This window comes from Tribolium castaneum, chromosome 5, assembly GCF_031307605.1.
Source record: "Tribolium castaneum strain GA2 chromosome 5, icTriCast1.1, whole genome shotgun sequence".
Classification (NCBI taxonomy): domain Eukaryota; kingdom Metazoa; phylum Arthropoda; class Insecta; order Coleoptera; family Tenebrionidae; genus Tribolium; species Tribolium castaneum.
Window position 1 is genome coordinate 543,666 of NC_087398.1, and position 14,181 is coordinate 557,846.

Consider the following 14,181-nt stretch of genomic DNA (forward strand, 5'->3'; position numbering starts at 1 on the left):
CTTGAAGGTAAGTCAAGAAATTTTAGCAAAAAAAAATCAACATTTTAAATCTCGTGAAAAGTTGGTTTAATAACACAGAAAATAAGCCACTGAATTCACTGGAACAAACCGTTTCGCTCTACGACTTTTAGTTTTTGAATTATGAATTTTTTTGTTGAATCAATTTTTTTTAATTAGTTATTTTTCCATTTCGTTTGCAATATTCACGAAAACGATTAGTCAAAGCATAATTTTCTTTGTTGGAAAAGGTAAATAATTAATAGACCTTTTCAATAATAATAAACTTAATGGGGTTACTTCTAATATTTACGAAGTTATTGCTTGATAAATGTTCCGGACATCGAAAATCGATAAAAATTTCGCAAAAACTCGAGCAAAATTTGGAAAAATCAAACTTAAAAAAATTGAACCTATTGACTTTTTTTAATTTTAACAACTCGAGAGAGCTGTAAAGACATAGATTGTCCATAAAATTTTGCCATCAGTTTAAAAAAAAATTTTTTTTTATTTTTGTGAAAGAAAGTGATTTGTCCACTAAAATTTTAGACATAAATTCGTAGAACGAGCCGTAAGATTCACTGAAATAAACCGTTTTGCCGTAAAACTTTTATTTTTTGGATTACGGTTTTTTTAGTAAAACAGAATTTTTTTCAGATTTTAAGCATTATTTTTTTCTGAAACGTGTTGAAAATTTGTGGGCGTTGCTCGAGCGCGGTGGCGGTCATGTTGTCAGTTCGCGAAATGAGTGTTTATGTCGAGCCCAAAATAAATTACCGAATTTTCATCACTAATTCAGGCCGTCCACTCTTAAGTAAACCTCGTATAATTAAATTGTCATCGCTAATCCTGGGCCAGAGGTCATACATCACGTGACCACACGTCATGGCGTTCTCGGACACCATCATTAATTTACCAAACACCCTTCGGCCCCTTTTCGCTCCCAAGAATATCGGATTTGTCGAAAATATCGAATTAAAAGTTCGAAGCGGCTCGAATTGTCGTCTACCTGGCATCGAATTCGTTACACGCATACGCTAAATTTGATTCCAATAGACAAAGTCCGTCCAGGATAACGTATTTCCTTAACAATGCGGAGGTAAAGGGTTGAAGATTACACATGAGACCCTCGCTACTTAAGATTTATAATCTAAATGGGGTCGCAACGCTGCACCAGTATTGTGTGAGGATTATTTGCCAGAGCGATATCTGAATCAATGGGGAGCGGCGTCTGATCGGAAACTGTGAGAAAATAAATAATCAAACAAATTCGAAATTTTTTCGAGCAAAAACCAACACGCGACCCCTTTAAAGAAAACAGGCCAGAGGTCGAATGACCACCGGTCACTCACAAAAGGGGTTAGGTCAAACGCACAACTGGGTAATTGATAAAAGAACAAGGCCTATAAATTGCCTCCGAATGGCAAACTAATTATTAAATTTACTTGCGTCATAAATAAGCCTAATTCTGTTACCACTTTTACGAATAATTGATGATGATGTAAGGTCGATATTTAGTACCTCGATACGAGAAACTCGCTTTCAGGGGAAAACTCCGAAAAGATTGCTTGACCACCCATTTTCCCCTTACCTACTTTTTAATATGATAAATAAAAAAATAGAGAAAAGTTGTCGGTTTCAACCGCCCTGTCATTCTGGAAGTTTGGCGTTTTAACGCCGATTTCCGGTTCCTCCAGAATCGTCTTTCGGTCAGCTTTTTCCACCTCGCCAAACAGGCAACAGTACCAACCGAAAACCTAAAAAAATTTAAATCTCAATGGGCAAAATGTTGAATATTTAATGGTCCCATTAGACCTGGCCGAATTGAAATGTAATCTTTTTTCGTGCCGCTAATGCGACCTAAATCAAGAGTGGACATTTCCGATTGGCTTTTCTGAAATGTCGGGTAAGTTCCAGGTACCGAAGACAGAAAGGATTGTAACAATATAGCGTATAAATTTTAACTTATTGTTCATGAGCTTGTCCAAAAGTCCGTTGGGAATTTATGAGGGAAAACGGTACGTTATGATATACGTTTACGGCATTTTAATACTTTTGTAATTTACTTATCGGCCCATCTTACCTTCCAACGTATATTAAACCTCCAACGGGGCGAGGGGAGAGCGCTTTGGAATAATTACAAAACGTTTCGACACGGATTGAGCGACAAAGTGCGCTAATCAGATCTGCCGTCGCCAATTTTCGCTTGATGTTCTGTTTACTCATAAAAATTGAACTTGTGTTTTTTAATTCGCTAGTCTGCAGAAAGATGTTTATGTTTTTTACTGTGTTTTTAGATAACTCCGGTTATTTCAAGGGAATTTTTATACCTAAATTTAGCCGTTTTCAAAATATTCAAATTTTTTGAAAATTTTGGACTAGCACCTTTTATTTCAAAAATCGTATTTCGAAAAAGTTTACAAACTCCGAAATCTTCTACAAGCTATAAGTTAATTTTTTCACATGGAATTGACCCAATTTTTAATTAATTTTAGACGGAACATCCTGTATAACTGTTTTCAGTTTTTTGCTAACACGTATAATTTGTCGAAATTATTTGTATAGCAGTCTTATTTTTCCTAGTTTTCCGTTTAATAATTTTGTGCAATTCGGTCACAAAATGGCATGTTTTAAAAATAGCAGCTCGTGAATGCGTAATTCGTTTATTGATCTCTGATTGTGTTAATTAGTGAGTACAGCGAGTGTGTTTTTGCAAAAATAAAATAAATTATAAATTGCGAACAGCAAGAGGGTTCGATAAATTCTTCATTTCTGCTCGGCCCACACAAAACATCCACTTTTGTTAATTAAATTTCTTTGTTTCGAACGTTAATTTAAATTCGTTTAATTTGGCCGTGACCGGTTCGTTCTTCCATCTCTGGCCGAAAATGAATGAATGCATCCTTCAAACCTGACATCATCTCTCGGCATTTTTGCGGTATGTCTTGGCAACTCTCACACGCATTCCACAGCCGAAGAATCATACGCAAATTAAATAATTAGTCACAATTAATGAATTGGCCAGCAAGTTGTGTGTTGTTTTTTGTGGTCCTCTTTCAAACAAAGCGTCCCGTACATAAAGGTAGAAAATTAGAAAGCTCATTTTTCTGTCATACAAAGGCCCATCCCCTGTCGTTGCAACGTTCGTTCCTGAATGGGCTGGGAGATGATTCTCGCAGACACCCCATCCAAGATGAAGACAATTAGTCGAGGTTGGCTGGTCCGCATCCGAGCAAAGACTAAGGAGAAAAAGCAAAGGGGTGCTGGGGCAAAAAATGCACAAGATACCGTTGACGCAATTAATCCAGCGACAAAATGGCCGTTAGCGTTGGCAGTGGGCGAAAAAAATCACGATTGTGACTAATTAAATGTTATTAGGTCAGGACGGTGTGAATGGCCGTTAATAAAAACGTCGAGATGAAACGCTCAAGTCGGATAATCCTTTTATAAAAGGTCGCTGAGGCTCGTGCCGAGTGCAGAGGTCAGGATGACCACTGGTCACTGGACACCCCGCACCCTTTGCTTTACTCCACGTCGACGCTTACATAAATCATTGCCACGAGATACGAAGCCACTGACTAAAGCCCAAATAATAACACGGGAAAGAGGGCGACAACCAGCTTTTGCTAATTTTTCCACAAATCTACACCAAATAATTTAGAAAAGAAAACAATCACATCAAAAGAATTTATTTGGCATTCAAATCATAATTATTGTTTTACCAACAACCATGCCTTGTTTTAATTTTTAGTCAAAAATTGAAAAATTCACAAAGCCACTGACTAAAGCTGAAATAATAATACGAAAATTTCTACAACAGTCATACTAATGGAATTTATTGAAAACTTGTAAAACTTGATCCAAATCAACACATTAATTAATTCATTGCTTTTTTACTAATAACATCAAAAATTATTAACGAGGCGTTTGGCAGAAAACGTTAAAGATGCCATGTCTTGTTTTAAATTTTTATCAATGTCAAAACATTGAAAGACACTGAGATAAACGCTGAAAAATTCACAAGTTTTATTCCGTCTTTCCAACTTAAATAAATTGGTTTACATTTTATGTGATAGATTCTTGCCAACAAGAATTTACTTTTTTATTGTTATTAACTCGGTTCTCAATGAAAAAAAAACACTTTCTTCGTAACTGCAGCTATTTTTGAAATTTGAAAATTATTTAAAAAAAAATTGTAGATTTTGAAAAACTACTCACAAAAACCATTAAAAAAATAATAAAATAATTCACACACCTGAAAATAAATTAAATCCGGGCCCGAGGCATTAGATAAACTTTGAATAATTTTCTAAAATTGGTAAACCAGCTTTATTTTCGAAATTTTGCGGTGGAAATTCCTCAAACCGACAACGCGTCTGATTTTCATCGAAACTTTCCTATTTTTTGCATCGTGAGAAATAGTCCGCGAACATTTCGGCCGACGGCCTTGGCATCGAGACCAGTGCATCCAAATGTGACCTTGGCCTTCACCGAGATGCACGTCTGAACTGGACTTCATCTCGCACTTTGTTTACCATCGTTTTGATTCGAAAAAGTCGCTTGAAAAACGTCTGAAAAAGGCCCTCCATGACTTGGTGATTGTCTACAATGTCCTGGACAGCGGTGTCGTAGAGCCGTCGTTACGGAACGTTACTATTTCGGCGCGCCGGCCACGTCTCAAGGTTTTGGGCGTTTGTTTTGTGTTATTTTGTTGTTAGTCGACTTTTAAATTTTGTTCGGAATCTTAACGAGTTTATGATTTTTTTATTTTGGCGCGGTTTTTTCGCGTTCGAATCGGAGGAAACAATGAAAAATGATGGCGAATTCTTTAACCCTGTGATGCGAAATTGGATAGTTTTTTACGGTGTCATCCGCGAAAATATTAATTAAAAGATCATTACGGCGGGGGGAGACAGAGGCGAAATTCGACAACTGGTTCTTTGGTAAAGTTCCTTCGATATTTTTAGAACTTACAACAATAAGAGGTGCAAAAGTTTTAATGGGTGCGAGGATGGGAGGTAATTGGCCGCAGGAATGGCAAAAATTTTGCCAGATAAACAGGGTTTTTCGCATTTTTTTTCGACATTCGATACTCAAAGATCATGTTTTAAGACAAAAATAAAAAAGCGACTTAGACAAATTGCACACGTCATTTATTTTTTAACTGATTTTTTTCTGGATTTAATAAGAGTGAGGTGGTACAAAGAGGCCCAAACTGAATAGGGGAACTAGAGATATGTAGTTCAAATAAAAAATAAAACGAAATACTAAACCGTAAATGAAGAGGGGTCTCGACTACCTGAGAGTACGTTATAGTAACGATTGCTCAAATTTTAATCCAGTGACATGACATCATAGTGAACTTTTAACAACAAAGTAAAATAATAAAACAACAATTTACCTACGGAAAATATATTTCTGAAAGCTGGGCACAAAAATATCCTTGTTTTGATTTAAAAAAACTAGTAAATAGACCGTTTGCATTTTTTTAAATCAATTGATCAGATTTGTCGAATTTTTTACTTCGTTGGTGCTTAATTGTTTAATTAATAAGTTTTAGGAAGTTTATAGTATTTGCAATTATAGAAAATTCACCATAAGTAATGGTGGAAAAAATGTCTTTGAAAAAAGTCTAAAAAAAGTGTAAAAATGGCTACATGTTTTGAAAACTAAAAACTAATTAAATGAAGAACTGGTTCAGGTTTTTTAATTTAATTTTCTGAGCTATCCTGCTTTTGTAGCTAGAACTGAGTTCGCAATTTCATTCAATAAACTGAACGAAAAAATTCAAGAAAAATATTGAATTGTAGAGAAAATCAACTGATGATTTTCATTTTACTGTTTTTTTTATCAGATTACAATGTTCAAAAATTACCAGAATTTGTTTGTTGTTAAGCATTGTCTGGGAGTACCGAAATTAAAATATGATATCTTATTTTTGGAGTAACTTATCCATGTCAAAAGGTGTTTCATTGTCCACTTAACCTCCTGTCGGCATCAAAACACGTTATAAAGTGTAGTTTACAACAGCAAACACGCTGTAATTCAGCATTGAACTCGTTGAAACCCACCCCGAAATCCCGAAAAGCAAGCTGTCCGAAAAGCCGAAACAACAGGAAACAGGCTATACAGGGTGAAACCGCCCTGACACTTGAATTCGTTTCGTGCTTATTACATTGTCATTCCATTTTAATCCTCTGACCAGAGGTCATTTATCAACAAGCAGGCGACTTTCGTATTTATAATTCCGTGTTAATCCTTCATGAATACCAAAACTTGACCGGTCTTTATTAAAATATCATTAGACACTTCTTCGGACAGGTTGTCGCACTCGCTGTTTTTTTCTTCACGATGAATTCTGATCAGCTCGCTCCCCAGCAGGTGGATGCAGGTCCAGGGGAAGCTGTTGCACTCACCCCTTGAAGGCATAGGGGTGCCCGATGATAGATAACCGTACCTGACGGGGATAACTAACTATGAGAAAACGGGGCAGATTCTCACTGATTTCTCGATACAGAGGGATGATTTCTGGCCATTGTATTATTATCGGCGTATTGTTGGCTCGAGTGTTCGCGATCACTTAAATAAATACACTCGTTAGACGAACGGCGAAATAATATTTCCCAGAACGCGAACCTAACGAAGTAAGGGACGATTAGACACGGAACGGGGCCCAAAGAAGATGTTTTCCCAACGTTCGATAATATTGATTCTGGGATCAATTCACAAATAAAATCTCCAAGAAAAGCAACAATTTTTAATAAACTAATGAAAGATTTATGAGGTGGCAGTTGGGTCAATGGTCAGCTGGTGTTTTTTGCCCAACGGGTTAAAGGGCTCTTGTAACGTCCCCGTCACTTGAAAAATGCGAAAAAAAGTGTCCCTTCAACCGAAATAAATTCACTTTAACATTATAATACGGTCGTTTTAATTTCAACCTTCTAGGTGGTCAGCACCCCTCGAACCAGAAATTACGAATTTAGTAGGCCGGTCGACAGCCATTCAAATTGTAATTTGAAACGTATGTAACACTTTTTAGCGGCGTCTAAATCATGTAAGTGTCCGGTTCCGGGGCCACCCTGGGACAGGTAGTTGGCTGCGCTTTCACCTTTGACCCTGATCTACCCCACACTTCCTACAATCGTTCGTTTCCTTGTTAGTGCGTTGTGGGAAAAATCGCACAAAATTCATCGACAAAAATGATAATATTGTGGGGGCGTCGACCTGGACTTTTTTAATATTTGAACGCCGCACTCAGCTTCGATCTGAATAATGAAATCGAAAGATTGCACGGACGTGTACCTGGTCAATCGGAAGTGTCCGCTCGGACTTGATTAGGGTTGCATTTTAAATGCTACAACGAGACGCGGAAGGGCTACCAGAATTGACGATTGTTACAGCTGGCGGACGATATAGATACGATAACCCTTCTCAAGATATTGTGTTTTATTTTTCGGCCTAATTCGGCCATTGTGTGACCACCGGCTCTCCCAGGCAGGACACTGTGAGAAACCGGGCGATTTTTTAACCGGAAGTGAACACAGAAAAATTAAGATTTTTTCTGCACTTTGTCGACTCGAATTAGAGTGGAAGTTTCGGGTCCATGTCCTAACGAACCGCAATCGATCAGATTTGATGGTTGCATTGAATAAAATATAGATCAGTGGTGTCGGAGCTGAAGAAAGGGAGCAGAGCGAGGATAAGAGCGTTCTTTGGGCAACAATAGTGCAGTTGGGGTCCGACCTAGAAACAAGAGATGTTGCTTGAGTTCTCAGGGTGTCAGCCGGGCGCATCCATCATCATCAACAATGCAGCGCTGCACCCTCCCCGAATAAAAGGAATTCGGCAATTTCCAGCGAGGGAATTTATCGATTTGGCGACGGCAATTTCCTAGTCAGATAAATTGAATTAAAGGTAACAATAATGCGAATTTGAGAAGATAAAATATTTTTTGTCACGCGACAATAGTGTTGTTTGTCCACCGACATGCAAATATTTGAGGAGGAAGGACTGGCAATAAAGTGTCTTAACTTTGGCCATTAGGCGAAAAATTAACCGACGTTTGTCACAAGACATACTAAATAATTTTTACGACATGACTTGTGATAAATAACGCCGTGTTGAACTTTGTTCTTTTATTAATGGTGGACGTCACGACCGCACTATGTCATTCGGGTCCGGTAGACATCATCCTTTTTCCACGCCTTAACAATGCAAACTCATTTTCCGGACCTCCAAATTGCGCTTTGTCTTCCACAGAACCAACAAGATCTTGCAAAGACTGTTCAAACTCAATAAACTACGAACTACAAAACGCTTTGATCGACGCCACTTTGAAGATTCTCACAATGGAAACAAAGCCAAACAAGCGACTCATGCGTAATTTGTTTTTATGCCATCGGACTTGCAACCAAGCCAAATCAGACAATGCTATTTTGCACATTTGGAAAATTTTTAAAAAATTCAAACCAAAAATTTGCTACTTTTGCCGCCATCTCTCAACCAGTAGGGCAAATGAAAACGGGTGTTGAAATCAGGAGTAAAGTACCCGACAATACGATACGTATTTAGTATGAAAACTTGAGAACAGAGGGATACATTAAAAAAATAAAATTGTGAAAAATTGTGCACAAAACTTGAAAAGTTCTGTCCTTTGGTTACTAAAGTGTTTATTCAAATACTCAAATACAAAATGAAGTTATTTTTTTCAAATAAATAATTTAGAACTTCAGTCAGCTATTGGTGAGTGGAAGGAAGGCATAGGGTATGTATTATTGATTCAGTGGTGAAGAGATAGTCGGTGTTTCTTTAAATATATTTATTATTATAATACTATAATGATAACAACTAGTATATAGAAATGGTAGACTGTATACAAAGTACTCAGTTTGAAGGATTAGTATCCAGAAAAAATATTTATACCGATTTGAATACTTAAAATATATATCAATTTGATTTAGCCTACAACGCCTTATAAATTCTTGTGCCAAGAAAAATTTATATAATTTCTTATAACTTCAATAATTTAAAAATTGCACACGAAACGCATAAAAAACGCAATAAATTTCCTAAATTTTTGATAAATATAGATTTCGTTTTTGTTGCATTGACTACAATTAATCTACAAGTACCTAAAAGTCGATACCTCTAAATACGCTAGAAATATTTTAAGTTGGTATAAAATATACAAAAATGACAATGGTATTGTGGAGATCTTGTATACGATTATAAAATTGGGGATCATACAAAGTACACTTATTACTCTAACTTACTTGAGCCCTGATCGGCTGGAACATTAAAAAACTATATACAAAAGAAAGAATGAGACGAACAAAAAAATAAAACAAGAAAATAAATAACTGACTTCAACCCTGTAACTTGTTATATAAAAATCGTTAAATAATTTGGGTAAAAATGGTTATAAAATTTATAAAACACAATTTCGCTACTCTATTTTATAACTATAAGCACCATAAACGTTTTGACATTTCAATGAAATTCACTAAGAGCGAATAATATTTACAAAAACGTAAGTGTCTTAACTCACATGGCACATTTAAATTTAAATCACATAGCCATTAGGCAGGGATTGCTGGCAGTATAACGAGATATCACTTGAAAAATAAGCAGCATACATACGTCCGACCCCAAAAATAAAATTCTACTAGGATATTGCGAAAGCCATTATATGATATGCGTTTATTTTTCAAAGCCATATTACGAGACGCAGCATCAGTGCATTTTTTGCGTACTCAGATGAGTCGTTTCGCTGCGTTTTGGGGGCGGCGGCGGCGGCCGCTTCCGACCGCTCCCGAACTCACTTCGGACATGAACGGGGCTTGTCGCGTACTCCACCACAGCATCAGGATTATCCCTGTAAACGTTCTCGTAGACGTTATTAGGACCGTAATGCTCCTGCACCCAGTTGGAAACGTTATGTTCCTTGTAATCGGGGAGCAAAATCGGGGGATCCCGGAACCCCAACACCTCGTGTGGCGTGGTAGTGGGCTCTAGTTTACACTTCTGGGCCACTTGCCACTTCTTCCTCATCACTCTTTGCAAATCTTTGAGAAAATCCATCGGCGGCTCCACCAATTTTTTCGGACTTGATAACTTCGTACTATCGGAACGTTTGGGTGGGGGCGGTTTTTTGGGCAAAGGGGGCACCTCCTGGGGCACCAAATTAAAACTAATCTTCTTTGTCGTCTTCTTCGGACTTGAGGGGTCCTGGAAGTTGACTTTACGTTGCAAGTGAGGCGAGTTCTGATTGTAGGCGTACGAGTTTCCGGACGAACCCGAACTGTTACTCGCTATACTATTGGAGGAAATCTGTCTCGGTAGTGACGTTTGTCGTAACGATGACCTCAAACCGTTGTTGTTATTAAACTGGGGGTTCCCCGGGAGAGTGTTAGACTGCCGGTAGTTTGGGGGATTCACATATGCCGGTGGTTGAGCTTGGACGTATCCGTTCACCTCGTTTCTGTCATGATTTTGTGCGGCAATTTGTACGTATTGATTCAAATTGAAACTAACAGGGGGGTTCTGCTGGGTCGGAGTACTACAATTTGACAACGGGGGGCTAAAACACGGCGTATTTAGCCGAGACTGTGTCGGTGTTTGATCGGGTGACATCGTCGGTGTTCTATCAGGGCTTAAGACGTTCGTGGGGGTTACACTGTCTTTTCGTTTACGGATTGTATTTGTATCGAGTTCGCCTGGAGGCGGCGGCAACGACATGAGCGATAATTGACTTCCGGTAAGTTCGGTGCCGGTCATTGGGGGCAGTTCGTTCGGGTTGGGTGGCGGCGGAAGGCTGTCCAGCGACAAGTTCGAATTGTATACTTCCGGTGGGGGCGGCGGGAGCTGGTACGAGGGCGAGTCAGTGATCACGTCGCCGTTGGTTTCCGGCGGTGGCGGCAGTGACGTGATCGAATCGGTCTGAAATGCGAAAATTGGGATTAGAGCGAATTCGGGGGAAGTACCAAACGGCACAATAGCGTTGGGACGAGACAAAATGGCGACGAGGCAAGTGTGGAGTTAATAAAGCGGTATAAGCAAAACTTCTGAAAAAAACGACACACGAAAAATAATTGTACTTGAGGTCGTAAAAATGCAAATAAGTTACGAGATTTTGAGATAGTTAAACCGAAAACGTTGATAAGAATTGTAAAACAAAGAAGTTTCATGCTTCCATGACTTTAAACATCGATAAAATTGTAATGTCGTGGAAAAAAACAGATTATTGTTATTCAAGAGGGTTTGAAAATGTTTTGAATTTTAAATTAATAAACAAAAAAATAAAAACCAACTTAAATTGGCTTTATTCTGACGTCAAAAACGGCTATTAAGCACAGTCTAATTGCAAATACTTGATATTAGATGATTATTGATTATTGGCTAAAATGTCGGAAACCTAAGTCTTCCTCTATCAAAGAAAACAACTAATATAGAAGAAAACACATAATTTTGGGATGATTTTTTGTTTAAAAATGGCAAAACTCGCTGCAGAAATTCCTAAATAGTTTTAAACTGACTGAAAACGCTGAAGTAAACAATATCGCCTCATATCCGGTTATTTCCTATCGAACGTGACAACAAAAAAAAACAAAACAAAAGCAAAATTAAAAATGAAAACAATGTACCGTGAAAATTATTAAGCCAATGGTTTAGTAAAAGAGGGCGGGCGCAGAACTAGCTGCTTTTGCAGCACTGCCCTCGCCTGTGCGAAGTTAAGTCTCGAATTTTCCTTCTTAAAACTGTGGTTAGTCTGTGAAAAAACCCAATCCTTACAACTCACCATGCATGAAGGCATCTCCATGTTGGTGGGACTGACTGGACTCCTCACAGATCCGCCACTTGGCGGCCGTTCAGCAAAAGGACTAGCCCTTTCTCTCACCGGAGTCCCACACAAAGGAGTCGAATTTCCACTCCTCATGGACTCGATAGAACCCCTCGCTTTGTACGAGTGCTGTCTTTTCAAAGTCCCCGAATTTGACGAATCGTCAGTAGAATTGCTGGATTTCCTGCGACTGTGACGCCGCGTCAGCGTCCCCGAGTTAATGGGGCTTGAAGGGAGGGCAGTACCATCGATTTCGTCCCGGGTTTCCCCGACCTCTTTCAACTGCCGTGTTATATTTGTGAGCGGGAGACTGGGCTTCATGCTCGGTTTGCGCTTGATGGTACCCATGGGAAACTCGGAATCGAAGGCGTTTTCGCAGCTTGAAGGTGCCCCATCTGACATGCACCCCGACGAGCTGGAACTACTCGCCCGGCTGTGGCGGCCAGAGCTCGCCTCACTGGGGGCTGAGTAGGTCTCGCTTTGGGTGCCGTAACCGGCCTCGCTACTGGGGTACCCCTGTGAAGGGGTGGTCACATTGGACTGGAGCGCGATTGAACTAACTGAACAACTTCGGGCATGGGCCAACATGTCGAGGTCTTCTTGCGCGAGTTCGTCCATTAGAGCCCGGTAGTTGTCCATGAGTTGCTTGCCGTACTTGGCTATCCTCATACCCACCATCCAACGTTCGAGACTTTGCTGGTCTTCGGCACAAAGATATTTGATGTACTTGGTTGATTTGGGTTCTTGGAGTCGGGGGTGTTTGATGGCGAAGCAAAAGTCAGTCGGTGCTTTGTATTTCTTTTTCCAGCCTAAGCCACAGTAGATTTGGTTATTGTCGAAAGTGGCCAAGCAGACTAGGTCTTTAGCCGACTTGACTTTCTCCTTTGGGAAGTAGTATAGGCCTGAGGCTCTAAGTACAAAATGGTATTTTTTCCAACCCTTCTTGGAGTCGGCTTTGAGATAGAGGGGACCTTCAACTTCGGGGACGCTTGACGATCCGCTTGAAAAAAACTCCTCCAGAAGCATATTACGCGAATGTTCGTCGTAATCCAAGCCATCTTTCTTATCAGTGATTGATAAGAGAAATTTCTCAGGCTCGAGAAACATTTTGTTCTTTTCGGGCCGTTCGGAGAAGAAAATTTTGTTTTTGGAATCGCGCGTCCACACCATTAAATTATCGACAAGTAGTTCGTGGTCTTCGTATATCCTCTCTGCAAAAAACACCAAACTTACCTTAAATCGTCTCAAAGCCAGTAAAGACTTACCCATGTACAGTTCTGGTAGATGCTCAACAATGGCCCATTTGGGGTCGGCCTCCACGTGATTCTTATCCATCAACAACCTTGTAACATACGAACATAACATTTTCTCATCTACTAGTAAAGATTTAGCGGAACCATCCGTTGTGAAAACTTTAACAAACAATTTCTGGATGTTGGCTTCTTTGATCTTCTCCATTGCCATTCGGATCTTCTCCGCCTTGACCCTTGAAGCTTCATCCTGTTGAAAAAAAAAACCGTAACGCCTGGACTGTTAGAACTGCAGTTCAGTTACCTGAAGATTCTGCAGGTGGAGGGTTTGTGGCTTGGACCCCGAGCCTCCACTACTCGCCGACGACTCACTCGACAACATCGAAACAGTATCACTAAAAGCGGAATCATTATCTGGCGATTCCGTCCGAACTGAATCAGTCTTTGACATTAGATCGCTCTCCCCGGCGTCCAATTTCAGTCTGGGCCCCTCTGACGACGACCTGCTGTGCGTCCTGGACATGTGCTGTGACATTTTCTGGTCTGCAACCCCCTCCCATTAGCAAAAAACACTCTCCAATGATGAATACCACCTGAGAGTCGCTTGCTATCCCGTGCATGTCCGATCTCCCTCTCGCACTGCGTTTCAAGGGCGCACAACTCGCCGAGGATGGCGTCCAGGTCTACATCCTGCGAGTCCTGGAGATTCGCCATCGAAAAGCGGTAACTGTCGATCCTCGGAGCGGCGATCTCCGAAGTCAACGGACGCAGGGGCGTCGAGTTGCTGGGGTCCAGACCCTGGAAAAGATTTTATTAAGAAAACCAGTTAAATTCGAGTTGCTTTTTATGATAATTAAAGGATTGGGGTTAAGGTCGTTTCACACCCTTGCCTGGCACGCAATGAATTTTTACGCTAGATGTGTAAGTGACAACGAAAAAGCGATTATGATTAAAAGGTTGGTACGAGTGTTCCCGTTTGTGAAAAAACCTACTGGTACCACCACCCTCGTGACTCATCATGGCACTAATCAGGGCAGTAATTGAATCAAGTTGACATCTGCTTTCGGGGGTGAATCACCCCGTTGTAGTCAAGGC

General features: G+C 39.8%; 1 protein-coding gene across 6 annotated transcripts in view; it reads right to left on the minus strand.

Annotated features, from left to right (window-relative positions):
- Positions 1 to 8,800: 8,800 nt before the first annotated feature.
- Positions 8,801 to 14,181, minus strand: part of pico — a 51,474-nt gene continuing 46,093 nt past the window's right edge. For 5 of the 6 annotated variants that reach the window (XM_015980489.2, XM_015980488.2, XM_015980490.2 and 2 more), the window contains 5 exons: positions 13,677 to 13,884; positions 13,391 to 13,629; positions 13,102 to 13,336; positions 11,795 to 13,047; positions 8,801 to 10,935 (listed from right to left, as the gene is read on the minus strand). In XM_015980489.2, the coding sequence (XP_015835975.2) occupies positions 9,730 to 10,935; positions 11,795 to 13,047; positions 13,102 to 13,336; positions 13,391 to 13,629; positions 13,677 to 13,884 (3,141 nt within the window). In that variant the 3' untranslated portion in view covers positions 8,801 to 9,729. The remainder of the gene's footprint in view (positions 10,936 to 11,794; positions 13,048 to 13,101; positions 13,337 to 13,390; positions 13,630 to 13,676; positions 13,885 to 14,181) is intronic. The other variant, XM_008195915.3, reaches the window with a different exon arrangement.